This window comes from Nicotiana tomentosiformis, chromosome 2 (assembly GCF_000390325.3).
Source record: "Nicotiana tomentosiformis chromosome 2, ASM39032v3, whole genome shotgun sequence".
Classification (NCBI taxonomy): domain Eukaryota; kingdom Viridiplantae; phylum Streptophyta; class Magnoliopsida; order Solanales; family Solanaceae; genus Nicotiana; species Nicotiana tomentosiformis.
Genome location: NC_090813.1, coordinates 123391488 through 123405656, shown reverse-complemented (window position 1 = coordinate 123405656; position 14169 = coordinate 123391488). Strand labels below are relative to the sequence as shown.

The window sequence follows — 14169 nt, the reverse complement described above, 5'->3', positions numbered from 1 at the left end:
GAAGTACTTAAGTGTAAAGCCCAGTAAAATTTGCAAAGAAAATAATATTTCATGGTGCCAGACTAGGCTTACGTGTTTGAGGATTGTAGAAATTCTTTGCTGCGAGCTTGCGAGCAGCAGCTCAGACTTTTTGGGTTGAACAATGCACCGGAAAGTAAAGAAAAAATTTTGGCGAAAAAGTGCATTTCTGCGGTCCATTATGCGACCGCAGAACCACTCTGCGGACCGCATAATTACCGCAGAGTGAGGCAGTTAATTGGGTCAGTTAGAAGCAACTATGCGGTCGACTATGCGACCACATAACTGTTATGCGATGCATTATGCGACCACATAACAGTTATGCGGACCGCATAGTGACCGTATACACAGACAGTTCTTTTGGCTATTTTGTAACCAATTATGCGACCGATATGCGATCCGCATATCGGTTATCCGATCGCATATGCGATCGCATACCTTGTTCCGGAGCTTCATTTTTGGGTTTTTAAAACCCGACCCTATTTCGTTAAATACACTCTTTGGGTCATTTTTGAGACATAATCTGATATTCTAGAGTGAGAAGGTGTTCTTCAATAATTTTTTTTCAATTCTTGCTCAAGTTTTGGAAGATTAAGAAGGGAAGCTCACTAGGTCTTCATTCTAGAGGTAAGATTCTACACCCTAAACCCGAATTTTAAAATTTTCTGAAAATAGGTAACTAGCAAGATAAATTTTGGGCATGAGAGTTGTTTATTTTACATGCATGTGTTATCAAAGGATATAGGAAGATTGTTGAGCTAAAAATGGTAAAGATTGGGTTGTGGGATGATGGAATTCTCCATAAAAGGACCTTGGAACCTTAATGCACACTTAGTGTTTGATAAAATGCTCAAATGAGCTCGAACCATGATCATCTTCCTAATTTTGATTCAGTTTGTTATATTTTTACAATAGATTAAAGTTGCTAAGAATTCCGAAATATTTAGAGTGTAAGAAAGCTCAAGTGAGGTATGTTGGCTAAACTCTTCTCTTAGAATTGAATCCCACGATATTCATGTAAATTATTTAAGTCCCGAGTGATTCATTATGAGACTGGCCATTCCGAGTAAGATTGAGTTGAAAGATATATATTCAACAAGCATTCTAAATGTTTTATTCATGTTATGTTACTAATTGAGGATGTGTTAAAATATGGGCAGTGCATTAATAATGTTTCGACTTTAAGTCAAGTTCAAATGAAGGCTATTATGCCAAATTTTATGAAATATCTCTATGTGCCTTAGACTCTAAATTGCTCACATGTGTACTACACACCTTGATTTGAGTTGTATTTGTTGTTGATGATGATAATGATATTTGAAATTGATAAGGTGAGCATGAAATACTGAATATGGCCAACATGCCAAGAATGACCTTATAATTATGGCCATTAGTGCCAGTGAAATGAAAAGATGTGAAAGTAATATGAAATGCGATGATTGATATAAAAAGGTTGATATCTCAAATAAGACAGCCTAGCCGGTCGGGTCGTGATCGGACACCATGCCGCACACATGGTGGTGATTGTGCTGGAAATTGTAATTGAAATTGTGATTGTGGTCGATGTCCCTAATGGATAGCCTAGCCGATCGGGTTATGATCGGACTCCGTGTTAAAGATGGTGGTATTGATATTGAGAGAAATTGTGGTTGATGTCTCTACTGAGATAGTCTAGCCGATCGGGTCGTGATCGAACTCGGTGCTAAGAGTGCGGTGGTACTGGTTTTGTGAATAATGGTATTGTGAATAGTGGTATTGATATGGTGAATAATGGTACTGGTATTGTGGAAAATGGTATATCGATAATAAAAATCTCCCAATGTGAGATATGGAAATTAATTTGAACACTGTCTTGATCCTAAATTGAGGTTTGATGTTAATTAAGGCTTTCATTGATATTATGATAATCTTATTTGTATTATTTCTCATTCTATTGAGTGGGTGTTTAGTTATACATACTAGTGCTATTCAACAGTACTAACGTCCCTTTTGCCGGGGGCACTGCATCTTTCAATAGATGCAGGTGGTTCCACAGCAGAAGATATTGATCAGTGATAGCAGTGCACTTTCTTCCCAGCTGATTTGGTGAGCCCCACTTCATCCCGGGGGCATGTATCTTTTGTTCTTTATGTATTTGGTTTGAGGTATAGCCGGGGCCTTGTTGCTGGTATTATCATTGTACTCTTCTTTATTTATAAAGGCTCCGTAAACATAATGTGGGTTGTGTATTGGTGCTGGGGAAAGACAAACTATGTTATGTTGTGGATGTATTACTTGTCCATTTGAGACTTTAAAAGTGATGAAACTATTGGAAATGAATTGGTATCGTAGACATGAACACATTTTCGTCTAATTAATGATAATATGTATTATCTCTATTCATGGATGAGTTTGGATAGAATGAAATCTAACATGCTTGCTCGGTCGGTTTCACTTGGTTGAGCGCCGGTCACGCTCATCGGTTTTTCGGGCTTGACAAACTTGGTATCAGAGCCTAAGGTTTTAAAGTGTCTTAGGATATCTCGGAGCCGTGTCTAGTAGAGTCCTTATTATCTGTGTGTTGTCGACCACATCTATAATTAGGATGCTACATGGGCATTTAGGAATAATCCCCTTCTTTCATGTTCTTGATCATGCGATAAAGCTTGTTGTAAGATTGTTCCTCCTTTAACTCCTGAGTTGCTCTAATTTTTAGTACATGGAACCTAAGAAGAAGGCAAGAACTGGCCAAAGAGCCAATGTCACCCCAGGAGTGACAGTTGATCGTATAATTGATGATGCGGTTGAGCACCCGAGGAGTGAGAATATTCCTCCAGTTACTACACTGCCTGACTCTACTATAACTAATCAGACCGCATATGTTCCTACACCTTCTGAAGGTGCAACAGTTCCTCCAACTGATATACCAGTTCCACCTCCACTTCCAACTTCCGATTTTGGTGTTTCTGATGTTGATCTTAGGGGAGCCATACAGATGTTGGCTCAAATAGTGGCTTCCCAGACCCAAAGGTCAAATAATGCACCCACTTCTTCCAGTCAGTCAGGGGATTCTACTGGTTCTAGGGTGAACAGGTTTCTCCAGTTGGATCCTCCAGTGTTCACGGGTACTAACCCAGAGGAAGATCCCCAAGATTTCATTGATGAGATGCACAAGACTCTCAGAGTTATGCGTGCTACTGAAATAGAGGCAGTGGAATTGGCCTCCTACCGCCTGAAGGAGATGGCATATTCTTGGTTTGAACTATGGGAGGAGTCCCATGAAGAAGGGAGATCTCTGGCGAGGTGGAGTGAGTTTGCCAATGCCTTCATTGATCATTTCTTTCCTACCGAGACTAAGGCAGCCCGTGCTGCTGAGTTTGAGAACTTGAGGCAAGGTAGACTGAGTGTGTGGGATTACCATATGAGATTCGCGTACCTATCTAAATATTCTATTTATATGTTGCCCACTATGAAGGCTAGAGTTTGCCGATTTGTACAGGGCCTTAGTCCCTTGGTAATTAATGAGGCTACTACAACAGCCTTGAATTCTGATATGAACTATGGAAAGATGGTGGCATTTGCTCAAGCCACAAAGACCCGCAAATTAAGGAACAGAATAGAGCGAGAGGGTAGTAATAAGGCCCGGTCTACGAGCAACTTTGGTGGTTCTTCAGGTGGTGGCAAGTCAACATTCAGAGGAAGGTCGTCAGGGCCATCACAGTCCTTTGCTCAGTTTTCGGCTAGTGCACTGCCATCAGGGCCTAGTCAGCAACAACAGTGGAGCCGTTTCAGGCCCAGTCGGGGCAACAGGGGATCCAATCAGCATGGTCGTCATGGTGGTAGATTCCAGCAGCAGAGGAAGCCCCCATGCCCTAGGTGTGGAAAGATGCACCTAGGAATATGCTATATGGACTTACCCATATGCTACGGATGCGGATTGAGGGGTCACATTCAGAGGGATTGTCGTTCGTCCCGCCAGGGTACAGGCAGGGGCATGGCACAACTAGCCATTTCTGTAGCTACTACATCCACAACACCTCCTCTAGCTCGAGGCACTCCAACACCCACAGGGCGTGGTGCATCTAGGGGTGGAGCACAGAGTTCGGAGGATCCGGCTGTTTCTATGCTATGAGGGGTCGCCAGAATTCAGAGGCTTCTCCAGATGTTGTCACAGGTATATTGACTGTCCAATCTCATGAAGTATATGCTCTTATTGATCCCGGTTCCACTTTGTCATATCTCACACCTTATGTTGCTATGAAATTTGGGATAGAACCAGAACAACTTTATGAGCCGTTCTCTGTATCTACTCTGGTTGGTGAGTCTTTTTTAGCCACGCGGGTTTATAGGGATTGTGTTGTTACGTTGCGTGGTCGGGACACCGTGGCCGATCTTATTGAATTGATAATGGTCGATTTTGATGTGATAATGGGGATGGATTGGCTTTATTCTTGTTTTGCCAAGCTTGATTGCCGAACCAGAACTGTTAGGTTCGAATTTCCAAATGAGCCAATTATTGAGTGGAAGGGTGATGATGTAGTGCCGAAGGGTAGGTTTATTTCTTACCTAAAGGCCACAAAAATGATCAACAGGGGATGTATTTACCATTTGGTCCGGGTTACGGACACCGATGCTGAGGCACCTACACTTGAGTCTGTGCCTGTTGTGAATGAATTTTCGGAAGTCTTTCCGGATGAACTCCCTGGGATCCCACCAGACAGGGAGATTGATTTTGGGATTGATGTGATGTCAGACACACATCCTATATCTATTCCACCCTACAGAATGGCACCGGTAGAATTGAAGGAGCTAAAGGAACAATTAAGAGATTTATTAGAAAAGGGTTTCATCCAGCCGAGTGTATTGCCTTGGGGCGCACCGGTCCTTTTTGTAAGGAAGAAAGAAGGGTCACTGAGAATGTGTATTGACTATCGGCAGCTTAATAAGGTAACAGTCAAAAATAAGTACCCACTGCCAAGGATATATGACTTGTTTGACCAATTCCAAGGTGCTAGGTACTTCTCCAAAATTGATTTAAGATCCGGGTATCACCAATTGGAGATCAAGGAGCGGGATATTTCGAAAACAGCTTTTAGGACCAGGTATGGGCATTTTGAATTTCTGGTGATGTCTTTTGGGCTAACAAATGCCCCAGCAGCCTTCATGAATCTTATAAATCGCGTTTTTTAGCCATTACTCGACTCCTTTGTGATAGTGTTCATTGATGATATTCTTGTATATTCACGAAGTCAGGAGGACCATGCTGACCATCTCAGGGTAGTTCTGCAAACCCCGCATCAACACAAATTATATGCAAAGTTGTCAAAATATGAATTTTGGCTCGAGTCGGTCATATTCTTGGGTCATGTTGTCTATAATGAAGGAATTAAGGTTGATCCTCAGAAAATTGCAACTGTGAAGAATTGGCCAAGGCCTACAACTCCAACAGAGATTCGCAGTTTCTTAGGCTTAGCTGGATATTACAGAAAGTTTGTGGAGTGGTTTTCTACTCTTGCCTGTCCATTGACTAAATTGACGCAGAAGCAATTAAGTTCCAATGGTCAGATGCTTGTGAAAAGAGTTTCCAGGAATTGAAAGCAAGATTGACTACGACACCAGTGTTGACTCTACTAGAGGGTATAGATGGATTTGTGGTATATTGTGATGCTTCAAGAATCGGGCTTGGGTGTGTATTAATGCAACATTGGAAGGTGATAGCGTATGCTTCTAGGCAACTCAAGAATCATGAAAAGAACTATCCAACACATGATTTAGAACTTGCAGCAGTGGTATTTGCATTGAAAATTTGGCGTCATTATTTATATGGGGTCCATGTGGATATATTCACGGAAGATTAAGAAGGGAAGCTCACTAGGTCTTCATCCTAGAGGTAAGATTCTACACCCTAAACCCTAATTTTGAATTTTTCTGAAAATGGGTAACTAACAAGATAATATTTGGGCATGAGAGTTGTTTATTTTACATGCATGTGTTATCAAAGTGTGTAGGAAAATTATTGAGATAAAAATGGTAAAGATTGGGTTGTGAGATGATGAAATTCTCCATAAAAGGACCTTGGAACCTTAATGCACACTTAGTGTTTGATAAAATGCTCAAATGAGCTCGAACCATGATCATCTTCCTAATTTTGATTCAATCTGTTATATTTCTACAATAGATTGAAGTTGCTAAGAATTCCGGAACATTTAGAGTGTAAGGAAGCTCAAGTGAGGTATGTTGGCTAAACCTTTCTCTTAGAATTGAATCCCACGATATTCATGTAAATTATGTAAGTCCCGAGTGATTCATTATGAGACTGACCATTCCGAGTAATATTGGGTTGAAAGATATATATTCAACAAGCATTCTAAATGTTTTATTCATGTTATTTTACCAATTGAGGATGTGTTAAAATACGGGCAGTGCATTAATAATGTTTCGACTTTAAGTCAAGTTCAAATGAAGGCTATTATGCCAAATTTTATGAAATATCTCTATGTGCCTTAGACTCTAAATTGCTCACATGTGTACTACACATATTGATTTGAGTTGTATTTGTTGTTGATGATGATAATGATATTTGAAATTGATAAGGTGAGCATGAAATACTGAATATGGCCAACGTGCCAAGAATAACCTTATAATTATGGCCATTAGTGCCAATGAAATGAAAAGATGTGAAAGTAATATGAAATGCGATGATTGATATAAAAAGGTTGATGTCTCAAATAAGACAGCCTAACCGGTCGGGTCATGATCGGACACCATGCCGCACACATGGTGGTGATTGTGCTGGAAATTATAATTGAAATTGTGATTGTGGTCGATGTCCCTAATGGATAGCCTAGCTGATCGGGTCGTGATCGGACTCCGTGTTAAAGATGGTGGTATTGATATTGAGAGAAATTGTGGTTGATGTCTCTACTGAGATAGTCTAGCCGATCGGGTCGTGATCGAACTCCGTGCTAAGAGTGCGGTGGTACTAGTTTTGTGAATAATGGTATTGTGAATAGTGGTATTGGTATGGTGAATAATGGTACTGGTATTGTGGACAATGGTATATCGATAATAAAAATCTCCCAATGTGAGATATGGAAATTAATTTGAACACTGTCTTGATCCTAAATTGAGGTTTGATGTTAATTAAGGCTTTCATTGATATTATGATAATCTTATTTGTATTATTTCTCATTCTATTGAGAGGGTGTTTAGTTATACATACTAGTGCTATTCGACAGTACTAACGTCCCTTTTGCCGGGGGCGCTACATCTTTCAATGGATGCAAGTGGTTCCACAACATGAGATATTGATCAGTGATAGCAGTGCACTTTCTTCCCAGCTGTCTTGGTGAGCCCCACTTCATCCTGGGGTCATGTATCTTTTGTTCTTTGTGTATTCGGTTTGAGGTATAGCCGGGGCCTTGTTGCCGGTATTATTATTGTACTCTTCTTTATCTATAAAGGCTCCGTAGACATAATGTGGGTTGCGTATTGGTGCTGGGGAAAGACAAACTATGTTATGTTGTGGATGTATTACTTGTCCATTTGAGACTTGAAAGATGATGAAACTATTAGAAATGAATTGGTATCATAGACATGAACACATTTCTGTCTAATTAATGATAATATGTATTATCTCTATTCATGGATGAGTTTGGGTAAAATAAAATCTAACAGGCTTGCTCGGTCGGGTTCACTCGGTTGAGCGCTGGTCGTGCTCATCGGTTTTGGGGCATGATAAACGGCTTCATTTCACTCTTATAGACTGCCTTGGGCTCACTCTCTTCTTCATTATCACAAAATTTCCTTATGATGGCCAGGGCAGGTGGAAAAGAATCCAAGCTGGGCCATTTCTGCCTAGTATAGTCATCATAGCCTTTAGAGGGTATGCCAAGGATTTCACCCAGTTCTTTAGCATCAAAAGGGATTTGAACCCCTTTTACTAGGCTGGTGACTCTGCTTTCCTTGACCTCGGCATTTTCCATGAATTCTATAATCTCATTCCTAGCCAGTCTCCCATCCAACTGAAGGACCATGTCCTTCCACCCCTGTATCTCAAGCTTCTCCGGCAGCACAATCATTCATTCTTCTTCCAAGTCCTTCAATAATCTCCCCTTCAGAATTGTTCTTTTACCAAACTTTGTCAGCTTGTCCTTCTCACCATCAGAACCATCCTCCTCTTCACCACTCCAATTATCTTCTTCAGTAATTTTCACTTGCTTGGCTTTCACTGCAGACCTGGTTCGTTTAGCCAAGATAGAGAGTTCAGCAGACTTAGAAACAGATGAAGACTTCTTTGAGGAAGTCTTGACTTTCTTTGGCTTAGGAGTCTGAACCTCTACCTCTGCCACTTTTTCACTTTGATGGACCAGGTCCATCTCATCCAACTCAACAGCCTCGACAGGCTCAACCACCTTTTCTTTCCCTTTATCCACTATTTTCTTCTTACTCTCCTCTAAAGCTCTCTGCAACTCCTCCTCACTCTGCTTTAGCTTGCTCCTTGTAGTTCTTCCTCTTGGAAGAGGAATATCAGAGGTATCAGAAGGAGCAGCTTTCCATTTCTTGTTGGCTCTTGCTGTCCTAGAGGTTGTAGCTTTAGGAGTTCCTTTCTTCTTGGGTTAGTAACTGTCACTTAACTTTTTCAAGAGATCAACGAGGGTTTCCTCAGCAGATGAACCGGGTTCGTCTGCTTGCTTTCCAAGATTTACTAGCCCTTCAGCAGCTTCTCCTGATCCACTTCCCCCTGTGTGCCTACCATCTTCTTCCTCCTTCCCTGGCTCAGCTCCACAAATAACCATTCTAATAGATTCAGAGGTGGGTGAAGAATCAACCACTTCTTTCCCTTTTCCCCTCTCTTCACTCCGTACTCCCTCTCTCTCTTTTCTTTTTCAATTTTGTTTTTACCACCTCTCCTTCTTGTCTCAGGCATTTCCACATCTATCACAGACCCAACCAGGATGAACCTAGTTTCTAAATTTTTAGCAATCTCAGAAATAACCTCAGATGAAGGTTTTGGGACAGAAGTTACCTGTTCAGAATCGGAAGACCCAGTTTCTTTCCCCCCAGTCGCTGATTTAAAGGAATCACTCAAATTTTATGAGTTTAAGGCTTGGCTTACTTGAAGCTGGGCATTTAATTTTTGAGATAAAGCACCGCTGACCACTGTTTTTCTAGCTAGCATTTTGACTATCTTTTTTCTAGGTTGAGGGATAGAACTAGGTTGAGGGTTTGTAGAGGAAGAGGAAGGAGTAGGGGGTGGAGGAGTACCAGGGTTATTCCAGGGGTTGGACATTTTGGTTATGGTTTTGTGATAAAGGAAAAGGCTTGGATTGAATTCGAAGGCAAGGAGAGAAGAAACAGTTTCGACGTTTTTTTTTCAAAAATAATAAAGAATTTTTTCAGAGTTGATGATGAGGGATTTAAAGGAGAAGTGTAATTAATACACAACGATAGCTTTTTGTGGTCAATTAGAAGTCTAATCACTCTACAATTTTCAGTTTGGAGTGACGGTTACAGCTCCCCTAGAATCTAGGTGTTTTAATTCTGTGAGGATTCTTTAGTTGAGACGGAACTGGTTCAAATCTTTATTGGATAGGCTTTAGAAGATTTTGTACTGGGGTAGAGTTCTGCTAATGATTTAAATATTAGTATTTCAAAATATACAGAGTGTAGAATACATACCTCATTTTTCAGATGAACCAGCAATGATGAACTAGGTTTTTCACGAAGAATCCTCTCATCCATGTCTCAATTTGTAAAAATAGAGAAAATTTCATTAGAGACCAGTGATTCATATTAAAACATGGCATTGGAGTATACTATTTACAATATGAGACTGAGCAACAATTAATCTGGTTATGTACATAAATTCCAGATTTTCTAACCAAAAAAACATTTTTTTCCATGTACAATCTGAACTGGTTCACTTAGGTAATCTTAATCATCCCTAATTCCAACATGTTCCTTTCAAAGTGCTCTCTACTTAGTGCTTTTGTAAAGATGTCAATAATCTGTTTACCAGTAGCACAAAACTCTATAGTGATCAATCCCTTCTCATAATTGTCCCTTAAAAAGTGATGTCTAATATCTATGTGCTTTGTTCTTTTATGATAAACGTGGTTCTTTGTCATACTAATAGCACTAGTGTTATCACAAAAGATAGGGATACATCCAACATCAATTGTAAAATCCCTCAATTGCTATTTAATCCACAATAGTTGAGCACAACATGAGGCTGCAGCCACATACTCAGCCTCAGCAGTAGATAAGGCCACAAAATTCTGCTTTTTAGTGGCCAAAGACACAAGGCATGAGCCAAGAAAGTGTGCCATACCCGAGGTGCTCTTTCTATCCACAAAAAACCCTGCATAATCAGCATCAGCATATCTCACAAGATTGAAATTACTACCCTTTGGATACAAAAGACAAAGATCGGTGGTGCCTTTTAGATATCTCAAAATTCTTTTGACAGCAGTCAAGTGAGACTCTTTTGGATTTGCCTGAAATCTTGCACAACGGCCTACATTGAAAACAATGTCAGGTCTACTAGCAGCGAGATACAACAATGAGCCAATCATTCCCCTATACAACTTCTGATCGACAGATGAACCAAGTTCATCCATATCCAACTTTGTAGCTGTTGCAATAGGAGTGTCAATTTCTTTGGAATCTTCCATTTTAAACCTTTTAAGCAACTCTTTTACATACTTCTACTGATGGATCATAGTTCCATTTGAGTTTTGTTTAATTTGTAAGCCTAAAAAATAAATTAAGCTCACCCATCATGCTCATTTCAAATTCACTCCCCATTAGTTTAGCAAAATCTTTACTTAACTTATCAGTAGTTGCTCCAAAGATTATATCATCAACATATATCTGAACTACCAAGATATATTTACCTTTTTCTTTCAAGAACAAAGTATTGTCAATTTTACCTCTCTTGTAGTCATGCTCAAGCAAAAACTTTGATAATCTTTCATACCATGCTCTTGGCGCCTGCTTGAGCCCATAAAGTGCTTTGTCAAGTTTGTACACATGATCGGGACTCTCCTTGCTTTCAAACCCTGGAGGTTGCTTGACAAACACTTCTTCCTTTAGATAGCCATTGAGGATGACACTCTTGACATCCATCTGGTGGAGGGTGAATTCCATATAAGCAGCAAAGGTTATGAGGAGTCTTATTTCTTCCAACCTTGCAACTGGAGCAAAGGTTTTATCATAGTCTATGCCCTCCTCTTGGCTATATCCTTGAACCACCAATCTTGCCTTGTTCCTTGTAACAGTTCCATCTTCATCAAGTTTGTTTCTGAAGGCCCATTTTGTGCCAATTACTGATCTGTACAAGGGTCTTGGCACTAGATGCCAAACTTGAATCCTTTCAAATTGGTTGAGTTCATCTTGAATTGCATTTACCCAGTCTGCATCCTGCAAAACCTCACCAACATTTTTAGGTTCAATAAGAGATAAGAAAGCATCAAAAGCACAAAGATTCTTTAATGAAGATCTGATTTTGATTCCAGAGATTGGATCAGTAATTATGTTCTCAATGGGATGAGAACTTTGATACTTGTAAGGTTTCAAAACCAACTAGTTTCCCCTTGATGTTCCTTCAATGCTTTGTTGTTGTGGAACATGTTCATGGACAGGTTCCCTTGAGGTTTGAGAATCATTTCCTCTTTGTTCTATTCCCCCTGTCAGGTTGCCCTGGGTAGAAGGAGCTGTTCTATCACATGTTCCTTCTTCCAGTGCAGCTTCAGTCTGGGCTGTGGTTTCATTTAAGTTTCTTACCAGCCTAATTGCTTCATCATCATATTCCTGTCTCTCAGAAAGAATGTTAGTTTCACAAAAAATCACATGAACACTTTCTTCAACACACATAGTTATTTTGTTATATACCTTATATGCTTTACTATATGAAGAATATCCCAAGAATACTCCCTCATCATTTCTGGGATCAAACTTGCCTAGGGAATCTTTACCATTGTTGTGCACAAAGCACTTGCATCCAAATGCCCTAAGATGGGATATATTTGGTTTTCTCCCTTTAAGTAACTCATAGGGAGTCTTCTCTACTAGAGGTCTTGTCATGCACCTATTTATAATATAGCATGCAGTATTTATAGCTTCTGCCCAGAAGCTATGGGGCAGCTTACTAGAAATAAGCATAGTCCTAGCCATATCTTTAAGAGTCCTATTCTTTCTTTCAACTACTCCATTTTGTTGTGGATTTCTAGGGGAAGAAAAATTACGATCTATGCCACGCACATCACAAAATTCAGCAAATTTAGCATTTTCAAATTCAGTACCATGATCAGACCTAATTGATGCAAGTTGATTACCTAATTGTTTCTGAGTTTTTTTAACAAAGGAAGTGAACATGTCAAATGCTTCATCCTTAGATATTAAAAACATTATCCAGGTAAACCTAGAATAATCATCAACAAATATCATCACATATCTCTTACCACCTCTACTTAATGTTCTCATTGGACCACAGAGATCCATATAAAGCAGTTCCATCGTTCTGGTGGTACTTACCACTTTCTTGCATTTAAAAGAGGATCTTACCTACTTCCCCCTTGCATAAGCCTCACAAACTTTGTCTTCCTTGAACTTAATGTTAGGCAGTCCTATCACTAAGTCCTTGGAGACTAATTTGTTGAGTTGACTTAGACTTGCATGTCCAAGCCTCTTATGCCAAAGGAGGGGATCACTATCCAGCACACTTAAGCAAGTTAGTTCATTCTCTGAGAGTGTGGACAGATCTATAATATATATATATTATTCACTCTTTTACCCTGCAAAATAATCTTGTCAGTGATAAGATTTATCACAAAATATTTAGTAGAGGTGAATGCTACCAAGTTACCTCTATCACACAATTATGACACACTGATTAGGCTATACTTCAAGCCGTCTATCAAGTAGACATTCTCAATGGAATGAGAGTCATCATTACCTACCTTACCAACCCCAATGATTTCACCTTTCTTTCCATTTCCAAAGGAGACATTTCCTCCTTTGAGGTCCTCAAGTGAAAGGAACAGGTCCTTGCTTCCTGTCATATGCTTTGAGCAGCCACTGTCCATGTACCATATTTGGCTGCTCCCCTTCACTTGAACCTACAAAAGAAAATCAGGGGTTAGTCTTAGGAACCCAAACTAGTTTGGGTCCCTTTCTATAAGCAAAAGGATGAATTAAATTCCTTTTATCCCAACTTGGTAACCAATTCTTCCCTTGAACAAAATGTTTATTCTTTTGACTGGCCCTTTCTTTTGTGTTACATTCACTTTTATAGTGACCAATCTTACCACAGTGAGTATAAATCTTGTTCTCAGGAAGAGTGAGGTACTTGCTTTTAGGATCCCGCTTAGGTAGCTGATTCCCAAAGCCAAGTCCTCTTCTATTGCTACTGTGATGTTCCTGTAGCCATGACAAAGCATCGGAGGACCTGTTCCATTTACTAGTTCTGTCTAGTTCATGCTTGACCTTGCCTAGATCCTCCTTTAGCACTCTTACATGCTTATCTTTCCTATACAACTCATCTTCCAATTTGCCTACATTTTCTTCTAAAGTGAGTTGTGTGCAATCAGCTGTCTTCTTACTGGTTCTTAGTTTCAGTTTTAGATTTTCAGATTTTAACTCAAGAACATTTGCTTCAAATGTATGAACCTGGTTCTTCAGAGCAGTATTTTCACTCACAATCTCACTAACTTTGAGCTCCAGGTTCTTACACTTTGCTTTTAAAATTACACAATCCTTAGACAACTGTTCTTTTTCTTTATTTATTACCTCAGATTCATCAATGAAATCTAGCAATAATTCAAAGAGGTTTTCTTTAGACAAAAACTTAATCTTGTCTTTGAGATGAATTATACTTACCTCAGATTCCTCATCTGATTCTCCAATTGCCATACATGCTTGTTTATCTCCATCTTCATCATCTGATTCCTCATCTGAACTTTCTCCCCAAGCAGCAACCATAGCCTTTGTTGATCCTTTGTTCTTCTTGGGATGAACCTGTTCCTTCTTCCTGTTCCTTCGTTCAGATCTTTCCTTCTTCCATTAAATTTCCCATTGAGAGCAGTTCTTGATGTGATGATTAGTCTTCCCACACTTGTAGCAGCCCTCATCGGTCATTTTTTCTGGAACCCTTGCTTTGTTGTAATTTCC

At 39.7% G+C, this 14169-nt stretch overlaps 2 protein-coding genes across 2 annotated transcripts; both read right to left on the bottom strand.

The window, feature by feature from the left end:
- Window positions 1-10196: 10196 nt before the first annotated feature.
- On the bottom strand, window positions 10197-10673 carry LOC138905534 (secreted RxLR effector protein 161-like). Its single transcript, XM_070194058.1, has one exon. The coding sequence runs from the start codon at window positions 10671-10673 to the stop codon at window positions 10197-10199; it is 477 nt and encodes a 158-aa protein (XP_070050159.1).
- A 2458-nt stretch (window positions 10674-13131) lies between these two features.
- Window positions 13132-13980, bottom strand: LOC138905533 (uncharacterized). The gene has a single exon (XM_070194057.1). It carries the CDS (start codon window positions 13978-13980, stop codon window positions 13132-13134), a length of 849 nt encoding a protein of 282 aa, XP_070050158.1.
- Window positions 13981-14169: the final 189 nt, after the last annotated feature.

Excerpts from the sequence above, each read along its gene's own strand:
- LOC138905534 (XM_070194058.1), bottom strand. The coding sequence starts at position 10,673 with ATGGAAGATTCCAAAGAAATTGACACTCCTATTGCAACAGCTACAAAG.
- LOC138905533 (XM_070194057.1), bottom strand. The coding sequence starts at position 13,980 with ATGGTTGCTGCTTGGGGAGAAAGTTCAGATGAGGAATCAGATGATGAA.